The sequence below is a fragment of the Thamnophis elegans genome, chromosome 2, assembly GCF_009769535.1.
Source record: "Thamnophis elegans isolate rThaEle1 chromosome 2, rThaEle1.pri, whole genome shotgun sequence".
In the NCBI taxonomy this organism is placed as follows: domain Eukaryota; kingdom Metazoa; phylum Chordata; class Lepidosauria; order Squamata; family Colubridae; genus Thamnophis; species Thamnophis elegans.
Genome location: NC_045542.1, coordinates 7,767,930 through 7,792,793, shown reverse-complemented (window position 1 = coordinate 7,792,793; position 24,864 = coordinate 7,767,930). Strand labels below are relative to the sequence as shown.

General features: G+C 44.5%; 1 protein-coding gene across 1 annotated transcript; it reads right to left on the bottom strand.

Moving 5' to 3' along the window:
• Positions 1 to 562: 562 nt before the first annotated feature.
• NAA10 (N-alpha-acetyltransferase 10, NatA catalytic subunit) lies at positions 563 to 24,864 on the bottom strand. Its single transcript, XM_032211121.1, has 8 exons — positions 24,740 to 24,864; positions 22,662 to 22,760; positions 13,216 to 13,274; positions 7,309 to 7,354; positions 5,491 to 5,606; positions 4,377 to 4,421; positions 3,189 to 3,273; positions 563 to 923 (listed from the first exon to the last, which is right to left on the bottom strand). The coding sequence occupies exons 1-8, from the start codon at positions 24,758 to 24,760 to the stop codon at positions 672 to 674; spliced, it is 723 nt and encodes a 240-aa protein (XP_032067012.1). The 5' UTR covers positions 24,761 to 24,864; the 3' UTR covers positions 563 to 671.

Genomic DNA, 24,864 nt, shown 5'->3' with positions numbered 1-24,864 from the left:
TCCTACCAGTTCGCACCTATTCGGTAGAACCGGTTCGTCAAATTTACCGAATCGGTTAGAAGAGGTTCCACCAGTGGATACGGAAAGCAGGCCACACCTACAGAAGAGGTTCCAAAAATTTTTGAAACCCACCACTGGTCCTTGGATATGATTATTCTACACTATCATGCTCATATTTATAAAACTCAGTGCCTCTGTGAAAGGTAAGGATGACTCCTGCGTTTGTGGTGCAATCAGAACATTGCGTGTGTTGAAGTTGTTTTAACGCAAACCAAAGATGCCTTTTGAAAAACAAGTTTACATCATATTCTTATGCAGGCCAGTGCTGTGTGTGAGGTAATTTAAGGTGGTTCTGAGAAGTGTCGTCGGCATCTTCATATCCGGTCACATGGGCGGCAAGCCACTCCCATCCGGTCACATGGGCGGCAAGCCACTCCCACAAAGGAGGCCACACCCACAGAGTAGGTGTTTGAACAATTTTTGAAACCCACCACTGACAGACACATATACACACCCACAGCTTTCAAGGCGACTTCTTCTCCACAAGACACAACACAAGACACCTGGTTCCAAAAGTTTTATTTCCAATCCCATCTGTAGCGGTCCAACCTCTGGCCAAGGACGACACAAGTCCAATCGCTGGAAAGTGAAGAGCACAGCCAAAGAGCTTGCTAGGAGGCAGAGTCGGAGGCCTCTGAGCTGTCCTTGACATCTGTGCTCTCTGTAGCCTCACTGACCTCACTGACGTCCTTGCTGTCTCCACTGTCTTCAGCTCCGGGTCCGGTGCCCACAAGGGTCCCTGGGCATCTGTCGTCCCGGCAACAGTCACCCACGTGGTTAGTCTTGTGATCACTGCCCTTGTTCTCAATGGAGCCCAGCACAGAATGCTTTCCCTTCTCTTTCAATTCCACCTGCCTCCGCAGCTGTGAGGAAGATAGGCTTGTTTTGAGTAGAGTGTTCTATCCAAGGATGGCATTAGAGAGGTATGATTATACAGTTGTTAAGACACTTGGAATCAGCAACACAAAATACATCCATATTGTTAAGATCTCACAGATTGGGCCTCCTTCGGGTACCGTCGGCCGGGCAATGCCGGTTGGCGACTACTCGGGGGAGGTCTTTCTCTGTAGCTGCTCCGGCCCTGTGGAATGATCTCCCCGCAGAGATGCGGACCCTTCCCACTCTCTCGGCCTTCCTTAAAGCCACTAAAACCTGGCTGTTCCGGCAGGCCTGGGGCTGTTGACCCCAAAATATGGTCCAGCCCCATCTGGAATGGAGTGCATGGTGTGTTTTCTTTTCTTTCCTTTCCTTCTTTTTGATTTATTTGTATTGTTAGCCGCCCGGAGTCCTATGGGATTGGGCGGCATACAAATGTTATTAAACTTTGAACTCATGTTGCCTCCAAGGGTAATCCTGTTATGGTATACTTCAGGATAAACAGAATGCCAAAATCTAAGCAGCCATGGCGACTGATTTCAATGTTATTTCTCCCTGTTCACAATTCTATAGCCAGTCTTTTCACAGAGAAGCATGGTAAAAGGATTCTAAAGAATTTGATGATGAATGCAGATGTGCTGGTCTGAAGTCAATTGTTTGGCCTTAGCCAAATTAAGAAAGGCAAAATAGCAATAGCAATAGCAGTTAGACTTATATACCGCTTCATAGGGCTTTCAGCCTTCTCTAAGCGGTTTACAGAGTCAGCATATTGCCCCCAACAATCCGGGTCCTCATTTCACCCACCTCGGAAGGATGGAAGGCTGAGTCAACCTTGAGCCGGTGAGATTTGAACAGCCAAACTGCAGAACTGCAGTCAGCTGAAATAGCCTGCAGTGCTGCATTTAACCACTGCGCCACCTCGGATCTTATTAAACAGGACTCCACCCACCCACCCATTTTAACAGCACAGAATCAAAACCTAAGATGAAACTCTGTGTATGATTCTGCTTGTTTAATTAAGGTACTGTAGACCACAAATGTTTATGCCACAATAATTTTGTTAGCCACATGTCTCTTTGTTCTTTTAGGTTCAAAGTCAAGACTGACTTTGCCTGGTATATTAAGACAAGAAAAGCAAGCTTGGTCTTGGTTAGTACATGTTTAAGAAATCCCAAGGCTTTCTAAGCTATACAGCAAAGTTGAAAAAAAATCCACTACAAAGTCGTTCTCGACTTACAGCTATTTGTTTAGTGATCGTTCAAAGTTACGACGGCACTGAAAAAAATGACTTATGACTGTTTTCACACTTACAACTGCTGCAGCATCCCCATGGTCATGTGATCAAAATTCAGACGCTTGACAACTGACTCATGACAGTTGCAGGGTCTTGGCATGATGTGATCACCTTTTGTAACCTTCTGACAAGCAAAGTGAATGAGGAAGCCAGATTTACTTAACAACTGTGACAGTGTTACTAACTGTAGTGATTCACTTAACAACTCTGGCAAAAAGGTATTAAAATGGGCAAAACTCATTTAGCAATTGTCTTGTTTAACAACATAAATTTTGGACTCAATTGTGGTCATAAGTCAAGGACCACCTAGACTATTATTAGCAAACAACCTGCACATTTTTTTCCCTTTAGACAACAGGAATCAAAATCAATTCAACAGAGTCTTTATCCATTTTTATAAACCAACAAGGCATTTGCAAAATATATTAATTATTGCCTCAGTTGTTAAGTGAATCACTGCACGTGATAAGTTAGTAACTCGCTTGTTAAGTGAATCTGGCTTCCCCACTGACTTCGCTTGTCAGAAGGTTGCAAAAGGGGATCACATGACCGTGGGACTCAGCAACGGTCATAAACATGAACCACTTGCCAAGCATCTGAATTTTGATCACATGATTATGGGGATGCTGCAAAAGTCGTAACTGAAAAACAGTCATAAGTCACGTTTTTTCAATGTGGTCGTAACTTTGAACGGTCATTAAACGAACTGTTGTAAGTTGAGGATTACCTGTATTTGGGCTGTCCTAAAGGCAAATGTAGTTAAGCATTTGTTTTGATTTTTTTAACGAAGCTTTTGTTCCTGCCAGAAGGCAGGCAGGCTGGCTACCCATCCGTTTCTGCACAAGGGGTGATTCTGAACTGTGTGGTAAGGCCACAGTAGCTGGCAACAGCAATTTCAGACTTAAAATAACAAGGCCATGTTCTCCCGCATGTTTCCACCAACAGAATCTCTGCTCACCTCGTCTGCCATCTGTGTTAAATCACGCTTCATAGCATATGCATCCTCCCCATCAGCATAGTATTTAGGCTCCACTTCACTGATCCTGTGGGAAAGAACAAGCATGTTTCCTCTTTTGAAAAAATAAAAGCAAGTCTTCACAGTCTCCTCTACTCTGCTCACAGCCGGAACAACAGAATACAGAAAAATATAAGCTGCAAAGCCCCAGGTTTATACCTAAGTACTTAAATACAATGTGATAGTCTTACAAGAACTGCTTCCAGTAATAGAAAATTCTGGGCTACATTACAGGATTGTTTTAAGTATTACTGAGAGAAAGCATTTATATGCTTTGGAATGTTCAAAACATAAATTATAGACAATAAACTGAGAAGATCTACAGCTGTTCCAAAGGCAAGTATTTTCAGGCAGTGAGAAAAATAGCAATAGCAATAGCAATAGTTAGACTTATATACCGCTTCATAGGGCTTTCAGCCCTCTAAGTGGTTTACAGAGTCAGCATATTGACCCCAACAACAATCCGGGTCCTCATTTTACCCACCTCGGAAGGATGGAAGGCTGAGTCAACCTTGAGCCTGGTGGGATTTGAACCGCCGAACTGCTGCACTGCAGTCAGCTGAAGTAGCCTGCAGTGCTGCATTTAACCACTGCGCCACCTCGGCTCTTATATCTGGCAGGTTTTAGAATGATGCTGATTTTAAAAGTTCTTCCTTGTTTGCGTAATGTTTTCTTAGTACTAAAAAAAAACTAGGTTTTAGAAATCCAGATATCTTAATCCATACAATTCTAGTTAATAAAGTAGTACAAAATAAACAATGCTGTGTGCTGAAACATACATAGGAGATCAGTTGCTAGCATATTGTCCAAATAAAACCTTCAGCTAGGCAAGACTTTTGCATGGGATCAACCATGCTAAAAACGCAGAATATCTCCTATCTGAATATGTACTGGATTACATCTCCTATTAATTCCCATCCCATGTACTCCCAGGTACCCTCATTCATTCCAGGGAAAGCAACAAGGAGCTCACAAGCTTGCACAGCAGTTAGTCTGAGGGACTCTCACCCCTTCAGAGCCACTCAAGTGTCTTTTGCAATCCAGTTAAAAGATCAAAAGATCAATTTCCAACAATGTTCTAACATCAAACAACTCTTTCATCATGCCCCCTTCCATCCTGGTGGTACTCACTGAAAATTGAGCGTGTTGGAATAGAGGTGTAATGCAGCTCGGTTACTGGAAGAGAGAAAGTGCAAGTTATGTAAATCAAGAGAAATGACAAAATTGGACTGATCCCAGTTTTTGGATTGGGACCATCATGAACCTGAAATCATCCACAGAAACTAAAGGCAAGGACATGCAAGACCCATACAATGGGTCCTATTCATTATTTCTTTTTACTGCTGTTATTAAAATTGGAAATTGCTGCTCAGATGAGACAATAGTGAAAATGCAGATGGTTTTAAAAGAGAACTAACATTTACACAGAATTGATCCATTAATAGCTACTAGTCATAAAGCTTACTATTTCCTCAATCATAGGAAACATACCTTAAACATAAGCTGCTTAGAAGCTAACTGGTGCCTTCCTATCCCTGCTATTAAGCTTCCCAGCTTCACCTGCATACAGTGTGTCACCCAAAATGCTGGACTGGATGGGTCCTGGCATAATCCAGGAGAGTTTTACTTGTGTAATAGAGGCAAATTTTTCCACATGTCTATCCACCAATTCCCAACTCTTTTTCCTCTTTTACGGCCACACCTAAGGAGAACAGAGCTCTTTCAATGCATATCAACCTTTTGGTGGCCATTACATTTATATCCAACTTAGGTATCAAGAGCCACAATTGGCAATTCATTGTGAAGCCGATCAGAGCATGCCAAGAATAAGGACTGAATCCAAGTAATTCAAATTCTCACTGAAAACAGAAACTGCACTGAGTTGAAAACAACATAGTGGTAAAAGACAGCTGTCTCCTGAAGACCATGGATGAGAGAGAGCAGACAATGTTACTTACAAAGTTATGGACATTGGTTTGTCCAGACATGTCTCTCCATAAATACTGGATTTATGTAGATAGCCTTTTCTCACATTATCCAATGTGACAATGTGCAAATGAACAGAATATGTGGATTTTGTGTGAATCATTCATTCTACAATCTTCAGATGTTGGGAGAGGTGATGAAAAATGGAAGGCCTACCTTTCTTAACCAAGCTTACAATTATATGGTAACAATGGTAAGTTTAGCCTTGCCTTTTTAAAGGAGACTGCAAATAAATCTGACACGGGACGGGAAAACTCACCTTTTGCGAACATGCAGTGAGACATACTTAGCATTGAAGTTCTCAATCATGGCTCGGGAAGCCTGGTCCATCAGCTTTTGAGCCAGCCCTAAGCGACGATGGGACCGCTTGACGGCCTACCAAAGAGGGACAGCAATGAATGTTATTATTTAATTTTTAAAAAAGAGAGCCAATGAAAGATGTTACATACTAATATCTATATATATATCTATATCTATCTATATCTATCTATATCTATATCTATCTATCTATCTATCTATCTATCTATCTATCTATCTATCTATCTATCTATCTATCTATATCTATATCTATATCTATATCTATATATATTCCCAGTAAGGGTATGGCTAGCTGATGAGAGCTAAATAGCTCGAAATAGATCTATACTAGTCTCCCTTTATTTATTTATCAGCACAAATACAACAAATGTAACAAAAAGGCAATAGTAAAAATATTGGGTTTCTGTCTGGATGGTCTCTTGTGACGAGCCGAAGGACAGAGAAAGGAAGTAGTGATCTTCCTCCTATATTTGGGCATACCGGGGGTTGTAACTCTAATAGATATATCTATATCTATATCAGTAGTGAAAGTAAAAGTATTTTGTTTTCAGTATTTCTGAGGTTTTCGCGGGTGTTAGTATGTAGGCCTTTGGTTATTCGGGTTTTCTCCCGCGAAAAATTGGAAGTGTCTTGGCAACGTTTCGACAAAGTCTCATTCGTCATCTTCAGGCTTCTTGCTTCCAGAAGCAATGTGAGATCTCGGCTGTTTCTTCCTTTTAAGAAGAAATTCGGGAGAAAACCCGAATAACCAAAGACAGACAGACAGACAGACAGACATCTATCTATCTATCTATCTATCTATCTATCTATCTATCTATCTATCTATCTATCTATCTATCTATTATCTATCTATATATATATATATGAGACCTCGCCGAAACGTTGCCAAGAAAATCTCAATCTTACACGGGAAAAGACCCGAATACAACAAGACCAGCATACCTACACTCGTGAAAATCTACGAAAACAAACAAACAAACAAACATATGTATGTATGTATGTATGTTTTCGTAGATTTTCACCGGTGTAGGTATGCTGGTCTTGTTGTATTCGGGTGTTTTCCCGTGTAAGATTGAGATTGTCTTGGCAACGTTTCGGCGAGGTCTCACTCGCCATCTTCAGGCTGGTGTTTTCGGCTTCATGCTTGTGCCAGTACAGCATGGTCGGAGTTGCCATCTCTCTATAAATCTTGGTGGGTGCAACTACACAGCCAATCAACCCACTTACAGCAACAAAGCCAGCACTCCACACACACACACACACACCAAGATTTATATAGAGATGGCAGCTCCAACTACGCTGTACTCGCACAAACACGAAGCCGAAAACACCAGCCTGAAGATGGTGAGTGAGACCTCGCCGAATCATTGCCAAGACAATCTCAATCTTACACGGGAAAAGACCCGAATATCTTAGCAAAGGTATAAATGGCTTCCCCTATTCTCCATTATCTACCAAAGTGGTCCAAATGGGTACTAACTTGATTGTCGGCAATTAAACAACTTCTTTCTGTGCAATGGTATTCTCAGAATTGCAAAGAAAAATGACCCTCAGTCATTACTCAACAGTGAGTCAAGCCTCAAGTACCAGCTCTCAGCACTATCTCTGCAACTTTTCATAATTTCTTCTGAAGGATCCACCTCCCAACTTGAGTTTGATTGTAACAGGACAATGCAATGCTTTCTATTTAATTTAAATACCTGACCTGTCTTAGGGTTAAAATGCGGAGGGGAGTGGGGAGGAGGCAAAGAAACATTACCAGAGATGTGATGTGTCCATGGGGGACATCATCGGGGTCTTCTTCCCTAGAAATAGTAGTAAATATTAGCTCAGTTTCAACCACAAATTGCAGACATAACTATATGTATCTTTGTGTACATTTTTAAAACATGTATTTCCCAATCCGGTAGTCTTTTTATTTGTAAAACAGTAACACAACACCCCCCTCATTATGATGGAAAGTGTAGCAGTACACAACTGAAAAACTCCAATTTGGCAAGGCTGTTTTAGACTGTATATTAAACCAAAAATCAAATAACCCCCCATATGGCTGCTGAGAGACAGGCCCCTCAGAACATAAAAGCAGCAATATCGAAGACTCATTTATTTCGGCATTCTGTTTCCACTGTGGCCAAACCATCGTCAATAGGCATTTCTCAAGCAGGCTATGAGGCCACCAGCACCCTTCCATTTTTTTATTATTATTATTTTTATTTTAAGTTTTCAAAACAGACACAACACAAAAAATCCTTTTTCTTTACATACTGTAAAAAGTGTATCAGTTGGTTACAAAAAAAATTCGTGCATTTCTTTCACAGTCACCCATGATTCCTATTAATTCTAGTATTTTAAATCAAATATATTTGTACATATTACCATCATCCTACCCCCATTCTCGTTTGACTATAATTGTTTAAACGTCCTTCATCATAAAACATACCAAAACTCAAGACATAACCACATACTGGCATCTCATTTGCTATTTCTAGTATCCCAATAACACTATTTCTTGTGGCCTATTCTAGCTAAACATCAATAACATTTAGTAACAATCTTCTAATCTAATCTTCTAATCTTCCTTTCCAAATCACGGTTTACAATTTACATCCAATTTCCCATGTTGTACCCATACCTATATATACATTATCACTATCTCCTTTATTTGACTATATCCATTATCATAATTTAGTTCTTTTTTATTAATCTTTATATGTAACCAAATCATTTCTAATCTTCCTTTCCTAGGTACCATTCAATATTCATATCCAATTACTACTTATTATACCAATACATATGTATACATTGTTATCATTTTCAATTGTTTATTTAACCATATCTATTGTCACTAAATTCCACTAAGTCCAACTAGTTTTAGATTAAACACTTTCATCTATCAGCCTGTATCTTTCCAGTAGCAAAACAGTCTCATGTCTTCTGCCATTTGTGGCATCAATCCTCTAATCGTCTCCTTAATCAAGTTTGTATGGACCCTTCTTTGTAACTCCTTGTTTATTGATTCGCTCATGTAATTTCAATGCCCTTCTTTTTCCTTAATCAGCTTGTCTTTAATTTTCAGTGTTATTATCGATGGTGTTACTAATAAAATTTCTCTCTTTAAATCCCTAAGTTCTTTTATTTTTTCATCTTCTGTGTCTTGCCATCTAGGGTAGGGTTCCCATCCATCTGGTTCCCCTTTCCATATTCCACTTTTTTCATTTCCAGACAGAAACCATTCACCATAGATGTCAGCAGATTTGATTTCTTTGCAGTCATTTTTCTCTTTATTGCTTGGGACTCTACCCTCTATTTCTCCCATTTGATAAGCATCTCCATCCTTTTCATCATATTTTTCTGTTAGGTGCTCTAATTTTTCAAACATATTCTCAAATCTATTTGATAATTTCTGTATTGCAAATATTATCTCTTGCAAGCTGATAGTTTCTCTCTGTTGTTGGAAAAAAGCCATTGTTTCCAGCTGTTAAAACACTGCTGCTCTAACTTGGAAGATTTTTACAAGGTTACACCTAGGTTCACCATGAGATCTCTGGTTAAGGATATACTTCAAAGGAACATTTGTATAAACAAATAGTGTTTTACTTTTTATCACTTTCTATAAACAAACTCTGAGACTTTAAAGTTCCAGACCAGAATAATCAGTAGTGAAAGTAAAAATATTTTGTTTTCAGTATTCAAGTTTCCAGTCTTTCAGTAGCAGTTATCTCTCCCTTTGTTGTTACAATTGTTGCAATTCTCTTTGTTCTTTTTGTATCTTTTAATATTCCAAGTTTAAAAAAAAGTCAAACTCTTACATGAAATAGAGAAGAAAGAGTAAAAGACACATGTAGTGATGAATAAGGAGAAGTTTAGTCCTTAGGTTGTGAAAGTAATAGTAAAATTTTTAGAAGAAAACTTGATCCATTCATTTCAAACGGTTTGCATAAATTCAATTCATGAAAATAACGTTTAAAAATTAAGATAACACACTTACCAAAACCATCCAAAGTTTAATTCCACCACTTATTTCTTTTATTCTTAGATTTAAATTAGCTTTAAGTTTTTTTATAGGCAGGCTCTTTTAAAATGGGTAAAAATTCCTCATCAGCTGTAAACACTTTCTCTTCTGTTTCCTTCCGTTTTGGAGCCGTCCCTATTTCATCAGCCTGGGGGCTGAGCTTTTAACGCCAGCTGAGAGACCTTCTCCTGCATCAATCAGGGACTTTGCGATGTCCCTGTGATCAGCAGAACATAGTCTTCCTGTTCACCACCTCTACGGGACGGTTTAGGTCCGATTGGACCACCCAGCGAAAAAAGTATTGGCGGCGATCTTGGAGCATCGAGATCGGGCGACCATTTCGTAGGGACGTAGGCTCCTCCTTCCTCAGCACCCTTCCATTTGTGGTCTCCAGTAACTGATACTGAAATATATCCTGCCTCTGATGCTAGGGGTCTTATACAGCCAGGTTCACTAGTAAGCCTTGAAAATCTTATCCTCCATGAATCAAACCTCATACTATATTTTGAAGGAACACAATTCATCGCCTGAATTGTCCTCTTTTTCTACTCATCTGTATCTTTCAGCTCAAAGCACACATAGAAAGAGTCAAACACACACATAGTTTATCAAAGTACAGGTTCAGATGAAACTAACAGCAATTCCTAGATCCCTGATATAAGAGTATCTACGTAAAACAAAGCTGTGTCTAAATTAGAAGCTGGGACCTTACTCTGTACTTTTTTCTGCCTCAGGAGTTTCACATTACAAGAGCAATTATAAGATTTCAGCTATTTCATCTAAAAGGGAGCTCTTAGGATTTTTTTTTTAACAACTAAGAGCAGCTTCTTTGATTCTTTCATCTCCCAAATTATACCAAAGTTATACTTTTAATTATATCCTATGACAATTCGCTTGTGAAATGAGGATATAGTTCCCTGTAGCTTCTTCCAGTCCTTTGTCAATATAATAATAGAAGATCCAGCATGTCAATCCAAATCTTTATGATTAAAGTTATTTAGTGTATTCATTCTGAAATAATAACAACAAAAATTACTTGCGTCTGCCACTTGCAGACTAGAAATTGTTCTATTGGTCCTTGAACTCCTAAATTAGCTCAGGCTAAAGAATGTCGTCTCCCAGCAGGATAACCAATGATGGGGCATGCCTTGAGCTGTAACTCTGTAAGTCTACCAATTCCTCATCCTTTAATTAGCTAATGGAAAGCAAGTTTACAATTAAATGAATGTATTTCTTATCACAAGAAATCAACATTTGACTGTTCTTTGTTCTCCTCTGCCTCAGCCATCTCTTGCTTTCATGAACTTCTTCCTATGTTATTTTCAGCAGCACAACTCCTTCAGAAAAGTGTCCATCCTGACCACTTTCCATACCAATAGTCCTTAACTTACAACTGGGGCTGCCCTTGAAGAGTGTTCGAAGACTTCAGTTAGTTCAGAATGCAGCCGCGCGAGCGATTGTGGGTGCACCCAGATACATCCATGTTACACCTATCCTCCGCGAGCTGCACTGGCTACCCATTGGTCTCCGGACCCGCTTCAAGGTGCTGGTCGTTACCTATAAAGCCCTGCATGACATCAGACCTGGGTACCTGAGAGACCGCCTCCTGCCAATTACCTCCCATAGACCGATCAGATCTCACAGGTTAGGTCTCCTCCGGATTCCATCTGCCAGCCAATGTCGGCTGGCGACTCCCCGGGGGAGAGCCTTCTCTGTTGCAGCTCCGGCCCTTTGGAACGACCTCCCCGTGGAGATCCGGACCCTTACTACCCTCCCGGCCTTCCGCAAAGCCACCAAGTTCTGGCTGCTCCAGCAGGCTGGGGGGGCTTGTGATATATCCAGCCCCACAGAAACTGTGAATGTTGCATATTTTTAAAGTGTTGTTTTGTCTATTTATCCCCCTTCCCTTGTCTATTGTGAGCCGCCCGGAGTCCTTCGGGAGTGGGCGGCATACAAGACAAATAAACTAAACTAAACTAAACTAAACTGGTCACTTAGCAATCATCTGAAGTTACAACAGACTTCTCGAGGACGATTTATAACCTGAATTTGAAGTTCCAAAAGCCAAGGGACAACTCATAGTCACATAATTGCATTCTGGGCATATGGCAACTGGCCCATATCAATGGTTGTTCACAGCATCTCACGATCAGATGATCACGATTTGCACATTTTTGTTGCAATCCATATATTTCCAGTCTCCCAACAAAAAATGCTCACTGTAAATGATGACATTACAACTGTAGAATTTACTTAATGACCACCACAAAAGAAAAGCTTGCAAAATCAGCTGTGGTCACATGATGACTCGTTTAAAAACTGGCATAATTTACAACTGCAATACTGAGCTCAACTACAGTTGTAAGTCGAGGATTACCTGTAGCTAAGCAAACAATAAGGTGGAAGGAGGAAATAGCGCCTACACATTGTTTTTTTTAATTCCATATGTGAAAATGCCAGAGACTAATAAGAGATCTGAGATGAAAGATTGAAATATCTCTAAACAAAGAAGCCAAATACTCCAATACACTTAATCCACTGATTGTATTATTTAAAAAACAAAAACAATCCACAAAATGCAACAAAAAGCTAGAAATTGCATTTGCTTGTATTGTTCTCACAATCCTACACACTGATACTATCTACCCTGGCAAAGAAACAGCTGCAGGAAAACAACCAAGCCCAAATAATATAAAAATCTAATACAAAAAAGAAAAAAAATATTTTCAAATGTAGAAGGGAAAAAAAATCTTCAAAAAGATAGTTAAAAAAAAACTTTCCCCTTTATTCCTAGCAAGTATATTCAACATTTAACAACTTATCAGTGCCTCCTAGCGTGGCACGACAAAACCGCGCTCGTCAAAATAGCGGTGATAAAACCGCGTCGCTAAAGCCGCGATGTCATCACCGCGTGTCATCACCGCCGCGACAACAGCGCGGCGGCAGAAGGGCGCTTTAAAACAGCACGGCGGCAGAAAGCCGATTTACATTAAGGTAAGGGTTAGGATATTAGGTTTAGGGGTTTGTTTTAGGGTTTGTTTTAGGGTTAGGTTTAGGTTTAGAGTGCTGAGTGCTTCGGAAGGCGCGGATTTGCCCTCCGCGATTATGTCATCGCGGTAGGATCGCGTTTTTCCTTAGCGCTTCGAACGGCGCGGATTTGCCCTCTGCACTTATGTCGGCGCGGATAAGGGCTTCGCGGTTTTGTGGTGGAACCGCCTCCTAGAATACATTTTCATTCCACACCTCATTCCATTTTCTATAAACTCTATAAATTATTCTCTAAATCTGCAGCTCTCCTTATTAATCAACAAAGATCTAGTAAAACTGTAATGAGTGTCGTAGAAGACCTGGGGATTGTTAAAAAAAAACCCACAAATGTAACTGTTTTGTGATCCTCCTGTAATCTACCCTTGCAATCCTGCAATATTTCATTCATTCTTAAAATCCCTTCTATTTTCAAGCTCATGACTATTCATCAGTAAGAAGAAAATGAGGTTATGCAGCTTTAGAATTTAAATATACAAACGCAAATATACACAATGTATGATAAAATCATAGCTTGAAACCTTTCATTGCTGCAGCATAAAAGATTGCAAACATGTTTTATCTGTAGTGCGCACCCATTAAAATCATCCAATCAGGGCACATACTCACATTTTAGCTAGCACGTAGCCCACAATCTTGCCATTCTCATCTTCAGCAATGTAGGAGAGCTGGAGAGAACAATGAGGAGATTAGACACACCTTGGAAAAGAATGCAGAAACCAAAGGGATTCATCCAAATTACTACTTTTTCCTAGAGAAGTCAAACTAGTCAGCTTAAAATTTGACTTTTTTAGACTACTAGTTAACCTGTTAGCAACAGGGAGAAAGCAGAACGATTTAACTCATTTTTTGCATCTGTCTTTACACAAAGGGATAAAACAGTCCAACCTATCAAAAACAGCACCACAAAGATCAGATTAAGAACACAAATTGAAATATGTAAGAAAATGGTAAGTGAGCACCTGTCTACCCTACACGAGTTCAAATTACCAGGACCGGACAGATTACACCCCAGGGTTCTGAAAGAACTGGCAGACGAGATCTCAGAACCACTGAACTATATCTTTCAGAGATCTTCGAGCACCGGGGAACTGCCAGAGGACTGCAAAAGAGCTGATGTGGTTCCCATCTTCAAAAAAGGAAAAAATAGATCCAGGAAACTATAGACCTATCAGCCTGACCTCAATATCAGGAAAGATTCTGGAAAAGATAATCAAGCAACGAATTAGCGAACACCTAGAAGTAAACAAAGTAATAGCCAAAAGCCAACATCTGTCAAAAACAGATCATGCCAGACTAAGTAAGGCATTTGATAAGATAGACCATAACCTACTGCTAGATAAATGCTAGAGGAATGTGAGTTAGACAGCATCACCACCAGATGGATTCGTAACTGACTGACCAACCGCACTCAACATGTAGTCCTGAATGGAACTGCATCTACATGGAGGGAAGTAGGCAGTGGAGTACCCCAAGGCTTTGTTTTAGGCCCAGTACTCTTCAACATCTTCATCAATTATTTGAATGAGGGAATAAATGGGGAACTCATCAAATTTGCAGATGACACCAAGCTGGCAGGAATAGGCAACACTCCAGAAGACAGGCTTAAAATACAGAAGGATCTTGACAAACTTGAACATTGGGCACTATCTAATAAAATGAAATTCAATGGTGAAAAGAGTAAGGTTCTACATTTAGGCAAGAAAAACGAAATGCACAGGTACAGCATAGGTGGTATCCTGCTCAATAGTAGTATCTGTGAGAGGGATCTTGGAGTCCTAGTGGACAACCATTTAAATGAGCCAGCAGTGTGCAGCAGCTGCCAAAAAAGCCAACACAGTTCTAGGCTACATAAACAGAGGGATAGAATCAAGATCACGTGAAGTGTTAATACCATTTTCCAGAATGGGAGGAGGGAATGGTCACACGTGGGTTTTATCACAACCTGATTGGTCCAAGGCTGAGAGGAAATCTATAAATACCGGTGCCTGTCCATTGCTAGCCCAGATTCTCTCAGCCTGGTCCAAGCTGTAGAGTAGTTGGATAGGTTCTGTTTGTTTTCTCCTTTTGGGTGAGTTCTATTCAGTCTGATTCCTATTTGGCTAATTGGGCACTTTAAATTTAAATTCTAAATTGATCTGCTGCGGCCCCAAGGGACAGATCTCTGCCTCGGGCGGCTGGGGGAGGGCCCAGTGGGGCACTAGTCTCCCCCCCGCAGGCCAGGAACCTTTGCCCGTCCCCGGGTGCGGGGGTGCGGTTCCATTCAAACTGCTTCGTTCAAACTTCTTGAAGAGGCTGTTTTTTGCAGCAGGAAAGTGAAAGAGAAACTTAAGCCTCGAGGCTCCAGCGAGCAGATCGCTCCGGAGGGGGCCCTCGCTGCAGGCTTCCTTTGTTTGTGTTGCCGGGGAGACAGAGCAGGGGGGGAGAGCTGTTCTCCCTGCTCATTTTAAAGTGAAGCCGGCTAGAAAAGCCTGGCTGGGCTGCTGGTGATTATTTCCAGCCCTTTTCTCCCGCGCACGGCGTTCCGGCGGCCATTTTGGAGGCTGCCACGTGCGTGAGGCCTGGCCCTTATCGACGGGCCTAGTGCGGCCTAGTGAGAGGCCTTGAGCCTAGGTCTCCCCACAGGCTTCAGGCCCTGGTCTCAGGGGGACTTTGGAGGCCGATTCCTGCTCCTTTCGTCGGACACGTGAGTGGGGCATGGACGAGGGAGCGGAGATTCCCCAGGGACAAGGGGCAGGCCCTACTGGGAGTGAGGAGGCCCTGGATCAGGAGGTGGGGGGGAGGGCTCCCCCTCAGAGATCCCTTTCTTCAAGGCGCCCCTCCAGTTCTGTCTCTAGGGATGAGGCAGCTCGCCATAGGGCGCTGGAAAGGACCTTTGCCAGGGCAGAAAGGCAGGCCCAGCCCTCCAAGCCTTTATCTGGGGACAGATCCAGGTCCCCTGTTAGGCCCATTTCAGAAAGGTCTCTACTTAGAGGTTTTAGCCCGGCTTCTTCATGCAGCTCCCCTGGTAGGTCGCGGGCCTTCTCCAGGAGGGGGCGTTCTCCATCCCCCATAGATGATCCTCTGGAGGGCACGTCCAGAGGCCCCTGTTCCCCCCAAAGGTTGGCTCCTCAGGGCCCTGCTTCTACTTATGTGGATGTGGAGGATCTGGATAATCTCCCTGAAGGGATTAAGAGGCTTATTTCGGCAGCCATCACTCGGGGCATTGCCCAGCGGGACAAAGGCTCCCTTTACTCTAGGCATGGGGGGCTGAACAGGGCTCAGTGTCGGGCTTCCTCCCCTTCCATGATCAGTGAGGCTTCCTTCCTGGGTGGGGGGGAGTTACCCCAGGAGATGGGATTCTCAGATGATGAGAATACCACTGTTTCGGAGGAGCCTTCTTCCAAGGTCCTATTTATGCCCGCCTTGTTTAAAGTTCTCTTGGATAAGGCGAGACACACCACCAAGGTCGGAACTGGGGATCCCTCTGTGCCCCCCCCAAGGGATCCCGACATGGTCATGTTCTCTGCCACGGCCACCAACAAGGAAGAGATCCCTGCCCCTCCCTTGTTCCTAGAGGTTCTGACCGACCAGTGGGCTAAACCTTCTAATTTCTCTTCTCCAGGCAGTACCGACCGTCGGCATTATAACATGGAGCAAACCTTTGCTCAGGCCATTCAGCTCCCGACGGTTGACACCCCTGTGGCCGCATTGGTGTCCTCCTCCCCGGTGGTGTCGGGCGATGCGGCAGATAAGATGAAGCCGGAGGATAAGCGCGCAGAGCTTACTTTGCGGAAGAACTTCAACGCCACAGCGTGGGCCATTAAGGCGGCGGCCTCGGCTTCCTACTTTAATCGTGCCACGGTCATGTGGCTCAAGAAGCTGCAGGCACGCATTCCCATACAGGAGGACCGGATCCATCAGGATCTGGTCAAGATTCTGGTGGCGTGTCAGTTCTCAGCTGACGCGACCTTGGACACGGTCAAGTTTGCTTCTAGCGCCCTGGCCACCTCGGTCACCTCCCGTAGGCTCCTGTGGTTGCGCCATTGGCAAATGGACAACAAAGCCAAATGGGATTTGGCGGCTGCCCCCTTCAAGGGGCCCGATCTCTTCGGGGAGGCCCTTACTCGCATCCTCGTGGAGGATAAGGACAAGAAGAAGGTCCTACCCTCCACGGCTAAGAAGGCCGAGAACAAGTCACGTCCCTTCCGTAGGCAACGGTATAGGGCCCCTAGCTTCGGCTATAACCAGCGCTTCTCTTCTTTCTCTTCTGACAGGCATTTCTTGGGGCAGCCCTTCCAGGACAGGAGCCGTTTCCAGGGCCAGGCTCGGCGGCCCTTTCGGGGGGGAGGCGGCCGTCCCTTCCGCAGGGGGAAGTGACTCGAACCCGAGTCATCCCATCGGCGGCCGCCTCGCTCTTTATGCGGACCGGTGGGACGACATCACGTCGGACGCCTGGGTTCGAGCCACGGTTCGTTACGGGCTCAGGTTAGAATTTCTCTCCACTCCTCCAAATCTCTTTCGGTCGTTCCCTCCATCCCGGAGTCGAGAGCGCCGCCGCCTGATGAGTCAGGCGATCGCCCACCTCCTCGAAATCCATGCGGTGGAGGCGGTTCCCGCAGGGGAACGGGGCCGGGGCCACTACTCAAATCTCTTCGTGGTCCCGAAGAGCACGGGGGGTTGGAGAGCAATTCTAGACCTCAAGCGCCTGAACAGGTTTCTGGTCTACAGGCGGTTCAAAATGTCATCGCTCAAGTCCATCCTTCAGGGCATCAGGAAAGGCGATTTCCTGGCCTCCGTGGATCTCACGGAGGCCTATCTTCATATCCCCATCCTGCCCGCTCATCGCCGGTTCTTGAGGTTCTCCCATGGGCCCCACCATTACCAGTACAGGGCTCTTCCCTTCGGCCTGGCCTCGGCCCCGAGGACCTTCACAAAGGTCCTGGCGGCTCTGGCGGCCCATCTGAGATCGGTCCCGGTCCGCCTCCAATGTTATTTAGACGATGTCTTGCTTCAGGCGGGCTCCCTGTCTCAGGCCGTTTCAGATCTTCAGATTACCATTCGAAGCCTCCAGGCCCTGGGGTTCTCGGTAAACTTCGAAAAGAGCCATCTCACTCCCTCCACTCGCATTCTGCATCTGGGGACAGTCATAGATTCCAAGTTGGGGGAGGTGCGTCTGTCTCAGGAGAGGCAGGTCAGCCTTCGTCGGCTGACAGAGAGCGTTCGCACAAAGCGCTCCGTTTCCATCCTCTCTCTGTCGCAGTTATTGGGCAAGATGGTCTCTTGCATAGGGATTGTCCCGTGGGCCAGACTCCATCTTCGGCCCCTTCAATGGGAGCTTATCCCCTATCAGAGGGGACAAATGAGCAATTCCCTTCGGACTCTCCGCATCTCGACGGGGGTCCGTGCATCCCTGGTGTGGTGGCTCTCCCCGGCCATCCAGCGGGGGTGTCTGTTCTGGGAGCCGAACAGGGTGACCGTCACCACGGATGCGAGTCTGTTCGGGTGGGGGGCCCTGGTGGGCTCTCGGATGGCTCAGGGCAGATGGACGGCCTCGGACCTCCGTCACAACATCAATTGGCTGGAACTGAAGGCCGCGCGTCTGGCTCTGAGTCACTTTCGCTCCTCGGTGGAAGGGAGCCACGTTCTCCTCCTGACGGACAATGTGGCCACCAAGGCGCACATCAATCGTCAGGGCGGGACCCACTCGAGAGCCCTCTGGCTGGAGGCTCTGCGATTGGGGTCATGGGCGGGGAAACACTTACAGTCCCTGGTGGCGGAGCACATCTCGGGACTCTCCAACGTCCAGGCGGACTGGCTCAGTCGAGTAACTCTGGACAACGGCGAGTGGCAACTTCACCCGTCGCTGTTCCGGGAGATCTGTCGTCGGTTCGGGTCCCCCCGGGTGGACCTGTTTGCGTCTCCCGAGAACACACAACTCCCGCGTTTCTTCACCCGTTTCCAATCCAGCTCGGCGGAGGGCACGGATGCCCTCAGGAGCCGGTGGCCCCCGGGCCTTCTCTATGCCTTTCCCCCCATTCCACTCATCCCGGGGACCGTCAGGAAGGTGGTAACGGAAAGGGCCCTGGTCATTCTGGTGGCCCCGTTTTGGCCCAGGAGACCCTGGTTTGCGGACCTGGTTCAGCTGTCGGTGACTTCCCCGTGGAGGATTCCGCAGGGGGAGGTGGTCTTACGGCAGGGGGCCCTGACTCACCCAGAGCCTCAGTGGCTTCAGCTGACCGTTTGGCTCTTGAACGGCAGCTTCTAAGGGGGGCTCATCTGTCTTCCGGGGTCATTCGCACCATCGAGGCGGCCCGTCGTCCCTCAACGACCCGCATTTATAACTCCACCTGGGCAGCGTTCGTCCGCTGGTGCTCCCCCAAGGGCATCCCTCCCGACAGAGCCACCATCCCCAACGTCTTGGATTTCCTTCAGAAGGGCCTGGAGGACGGGCTCTCGCAAAACACCTTGCGTCGCCAAGTGGCGGCTCTGTCCTCGGTCTTGGGGGGGGCGGGATCTTCTTCTCTTTCCCAGTCTCCTCTGGTCAAGCTGTTCCTCAAGGGGGCGGCAAATCTCAGGCCTCCCCCCGTTCATAGATTCCCCACATGGGATCTTCCGCTTGTCCTCAAGGCCTTAACGGGAGCTCCGTTTGAACCTCTCCGCTCGGTGCACTTGCGCTTCTTATCACTGAAGGTGGTCTTCCTGGTGGCCATCACTTCCGCCCGGCGTATATCCGAGCTGGGCGCCCTGTCTTGTAAGGACGACCTCTGTCATTTTCACCAGGACAGAGTGGTCCTTCGCCTTGACCCGGCATTCGTCCCCAAAGTAAATACCCCTTTCACAGGGCTCAGGAGATCGTCCTGCCTGACTTCTGCCCGAGTCCGTCCACTGACAGGGAGCGTCTTTGGCATCGTCCGGATGTCCGCCGTGCCTTGCGGATCTACCTCCGGCGGACCAAGGATTTCCGCAAGTCGGAGGCCTTGTTCGTCTCCTTCCTACCTGGAGCTCTGGGTTCGAGGGTGTCCTCGGCTACCATCGGCCGTTGGCTGCGTCAGGCCATCTCGGAGGCCTACGTGGCCTCAGGGCGGCCGGTTCCATCAGGCGTCACGGCGCACTCTACAAGGAGCGCGGCAACCTCGGCAGCGTGGGCCACGAGGGCCCCGTTTGAAGACATCTGCCGGGCGGCTACCTGGGCCACTCCAACCTCGTTCATCCGGCATTATCGTCTAGATGCTTTCGCGTCGGCGGACGCATCTTTCGGTCGTAGGGTCCTACAGGGGGTGGCAGCTGAGGCTCCCCTTGGTTCCTAGAGTTCCTGTTCTCCCTCCCTGGGACTTTAGCTTGGGTATGTCCCACGTGTGACCATTCCCTCCTCCCATTCTGGAAAAAGGACGTTGGTCTTACCTGAACGTCTATTTTCTGATGGGAGGAGGGAATGGTCACAACCCGCCCTGAGTTCTGTCTGTTGGGGCCAAGGGGAGGGCCCGGGGGGTGTTTCCCGGGGTTTGTTGTGTTGTTTCTTGTTTTTCAGTTGTACCGTTCATGTTCGAGAATCTGGGCTAGCAATGGACAGGCACCGGTATTTATAGATTTCCTCTCAGCCTTGGACCAATCAGGTTGTGATAAAACCCACGTGTGACCATTCCCTCCTCCCATCAGAAAATAGACGTTCAGGTAAGACCAACGTCCTCTTTATAAGGCCTTGGTAAGGCCACACTTGCATTCAGTTTTGGTCCCCACGATGTAGAAAAGATGTGGAGATTCTAGAAAGAGTGCAGAGAAGAGCAACAAAGATGATTAGGGGACTGGAGACTAAAGCATATAAAGAACGGTTGCAGGAACTGGGTATGTCTAGTTTAATGAAAAGAAGGACTAGGGGAGACATGATAGAAGTGTTCCAATATTTCAGGGGTTGCCACAAAGAAGAGGGAGTCAAACTATTCTCCAAGGCACCTGAGGGTAGAACAAGAAGCAATGGGTGGAAACTAATCAAGGAGAGAAGCAACTTAGAACTGAGGAGAAATTTCCTGACAGTTAGAACAATTAATCGGTGGAACAGCTTGCCTCCAGAAGTTGTGAATGCTCCAAGTCTTTAAGATGATGTTGGATAGCCATTTGTCTGAAACGGTATAGGGTTTCCTGCCTAGGCAGGGGGTTGGACTAGAAGACCTTCAATGTCCCTTCCAACTCTGCTATTGCATTGTATTGTACTTTATTGATATACTTGCTAAATAATCATAATATATTTTATGCATATATATTATTACATTTGTAGTCTTTCATAAAATTAGTTCACTTGAAATTCCTTTCTGTCAACTGTTCCCATATCACTAAAGATACAGCTAGCTAATCAAAAGAATAATTTCCAAGGTTAAAATATGAAGTACTTTTGTTTATGGTCAAAGTGCCAAGAGGAATTCTAAGGATTCAGAATGAAGTATTACTATCAATAAAATATGCTACACAACTTACTGAAAACAATGGCCATCTGAAAGTTGCAACAGACATGGCAGATTGAGGCTGAGGAAGGACACATATATACTTGGAAAGCCTGGATCAGACTGGTTTTCTGAAGAGGCATCACAGGTAGTCCTCAAAATTTATGTTGCTAAGTGAAAGTTACTGTATAAGACGCAGCTTTTTCCCTCAAAAAAGAGGCTGAAAATCTGGGTGCATCTTATACATCGAATACAGCATTTTTTGCCTCCCAAAGCCCCACCTCCTTCATCAAAATGGCTGTGCATAGCCTTATGAAGGCTTTCAGAGAGCTCCTGGGGGCTGGGGAGGGCAGAAATGAGAAACAATTGGGATTTTTTTGTCCCCCACCCACCCACCCAGCAAGCACTCTATAAGCCTCCATAAGGCTAGGCATGTAATTTTTTTGACAAAAAACGGGCCTGTTTTCGCAAAAACCCGACTGTTTTTCAGAGGTTTGCAGAGGGCAAAAACTTTTTTTTTCCTTTTGGAAAGCTCTTTAACTGATGAGAATTACATTGATCAAAAGCTGTGCCAGCAGAAACCAAGTCTTAAGGTTTGTCAGCGATTTCCTTCTCCAGTACATGGATAAATACACCTGGAAACATCTACCTACCTACTCTCTCTCCCTACCTATCTACTGTATTTCTCTTTCTTTCTCTCTCTCCCTCTACCTACCTACCTACCTACCTACTCTCTCTCCCCACTCTCTCTCCCTACCTATCTACTGTATTTCTCTATTTCTCTCTATTCCTTTACCTACCTACACACACTCCCTACCTACTGTATTTCTCTCTCTTTCTATTTCTCTATCCCTCTACCTACCTACACACTCTCCCTACCTACCTACTGTATTTCTCTCTCTCTCTCTCTCTATCATCTATCTATCTATCTATCTATCTATCTAATCTATCTATTATCTATCTATCTATCATCTATCTATCTATCTATCTATCTATCATCTATCTATCTATCTATCTATATATATATATATATATATATATATATATATATATATAATTTGTCTTTCTTTCTCTCCCTCTCTCTCCCTCTACCTACCTACTTTAAAAAAAATTGCATCTTCAAAACCTTGGTGTGTCTTATACTCTGGTGCGTCTTATACTCCGAAAAATACGGTAAGTGAATTTTGCCCCATTTTACAACATTTTGATGCAGTTCTTAAGCGAATCACTGCTGCAGTTGTTAAGTGAATCTGGTTTCCCCATTGGCTTTGCTGGTCAGAAGAATGCAAGTGATCATATGACCCCAAGATACAGCAACAATCATAAATTTGAGTGAATTGCCACGCATGGGAATTTTGATCATATGATCATGGGGATGCTGCAATGGTCATTAAGTGTGAAAAACAATCATAAATCACTTTTTTCAGTGCCATTGTAACTTTGGTCACTGAACAATCTGTTGTAAGTCAAGGACTATCTGTACTGTATCAGTTTCCAATGCCAAATCAAAAAAAAGACAAGACGAAGGAAAATACGGTGTAGAAGAAACTTGCACCAGACCCCTTTGAGATCAGGCTCAACCCTTAGCTTTCAATATTCTTCACAAATGAGTAAGGATATAAATGTAAAAGGAATCACCTGTGGCCACGAGAGTCCGTGATAAAAATAGTATTTCATCTGATAATTCTCGGGCAAGCAAAGGAGATTGCAATGTTGCATGTTCATCAGGTCCTCGGGCTGATAAGTGAAAAAAGGAATAAAAATTGAGACAGGGAAAAAAAAAAGAGGCAGCAATTCATTCCCACAAGAGGAGCCTGCTCAGGCTGAAATAAACGACTGGATTTTCTGCAATCAAAGGCAACATAGGGCAGTGCCAAAAAGTGGGGCATTCAGCAAGGTGTCCCTGTCTATTTCAGGCCTTGTTTTTCTAAGCACAACACAGTGCTGACTTTAGGAACAGAAACTTGCCCATTGATTAAAATCATCTTTTTGGATCAAACTGACTGTAATAATGGCTGTCACCAGCTACGAACTGTTAACAGCCAAATAATAACAACAATAACAATTATTATTAGACAATTGTATCACAGCGGCCAGTTGTTTCGCCGGATTTGGCATTGGTTACTAGTCGGGCCCCACCCAGGGGCCTAGGCCGTCGTAACGTATTTTCGTAATATGCGTGCAGATCCAAGCAGTGCGGCTTTTTTCATTTGACTGATGGTGATTTTGTCAATTTTTAACGGTTTTAAATGTAATTCCAGTGCTTTTGGAATAGCACCCAGTGTGCCGATTACCACTGGAATTACCACTGCTGGTTTGTGCCATAGTTGTTGAATTTTGATTTTTAAGTCCTGGTATTTTGTGATTTTTTCACATTCCTTCTCATCGACGCTGCTATCACCTGGTATTGCAATGTCTATGATTGTAACCTTGTTTTTTATTTATTTATTTATTTATCTATTTTTATTTATTATGGCACAAACCAGCAGTGGTAATTAGCACACTGGGTGCTATTCCAAAAGCACTGGAATTACATTTAAAACAGTTAAAAATTGACAAAATCACCATCAGGCAAATGCAAAAAACCGCACTGCTTGGACCTGCACGCATATTACGAAAATACGTTACAACGTCCTAGGCCCCTGGGTGGGGCCCAACTAGTAACCAATGCCAAATCCGGCGAAACAACTGGCCGCTGTGATACAATTGTATAATAAAAATGATAATAAATGTGTTATATATATATATATATATATATATATATATATATATATATATATATATATATATATATATATGTGTTTTTATTTGTGCTGATAAATAAATAAAGCCATACCCTTACTGGGATTCGAACCTGTGCTAACCCTAAGGGTATGGCTAGCTGATGAGAGCTAAATAGCTTGAACTAGATCTATACTAGTCTCCCTTTATTTATTTATCAGCACAAATATAACACAAAATGTGTAACAAAGGCAACAGTAAAAATATTGGGTTTCTGTCGTGATGGACTCTTGACGAGCTGATTGACAGATAGCTTCCTCCCATAATTGGGGCTTACCAGGGGTTGTGACACTAAATAAATATATATATATTTATTCATATATATATGAGTTACAACCCCCGGTATGCCCAAATATGGGAGGAAGATCACTACTTCCAATATTTTTACTGTTGCCTTTGTTACACACACACACACACACACACACACATATATATATATATTATCCAGCATTTAATTTTGGTCAGGAGCCAGATAACACATATGAGTTGCAGGCAAGTCCTAAATCATGGAGATTTACTGCTCCTAACAAGTTTCTACCACTCTGATCCCCACAGCTATCACCTCCTCCTGCGGGGCTCATTTTAGGCTCCTTCCCTGAGACCAGATTGTTGGCCACCACCAACGCAGAATCTGGGTAGGCCTAGCCAGCAGAAGAACCGACTTTAAAATGTTCAATTAATATCCCACAAGAATCTGGAAGTGACCGACTGAAGTCCCTTCAGCAAGAAATGCGCAGCGGCCATTAGGAGGAACAAAAGAGCTCCCACGCTTTAATCTTCATTAACTAGGGAGGGGGGGGGGAAGGATTAAACAATAAGCCTTCTCTACGTAGCCTTTACCTCAAAGAAAATTCGCCCCAGAGCACCTCGTGAACAACACCCCACCCCCACACGCCTCCCCACCCCCACCCCTTTTGCCAGCCCCAGACTCGAACCCGCGCATTCCGGATATTCATAGTGACAGCAGCGACCCTTCCTCGGCTCACGCGCTAGTTACGACCATCAAGGTACGTTGCCCCGGGAAAAAGACGTGAGTAGCTGGGGGCGGGGGGGAGAGAGA

Excerpts from the sequence above, each read along its gene's own strand:
- NAA10 (XM_032211121.1), bottom strand. The coding sequence starts at position 24,760 with ATGAATATCCGGAATGCGCGG. Across the intron at positions 7,355-13,215 it reads GGCTACGTGCTAGCTAAAAT|GGAAGAAGACCCCGATGATG; the intron begins GTGAGTATGTGC and ends TACTATTTCTAG. Across the intron at positions 924-3,188 it reads TAACACAGATGGCAGACGAG|CTGCGGAGGCAGGTGGAATT; the intron begins GTGAGCAGAGAT and ends TCTTCCTCACAG.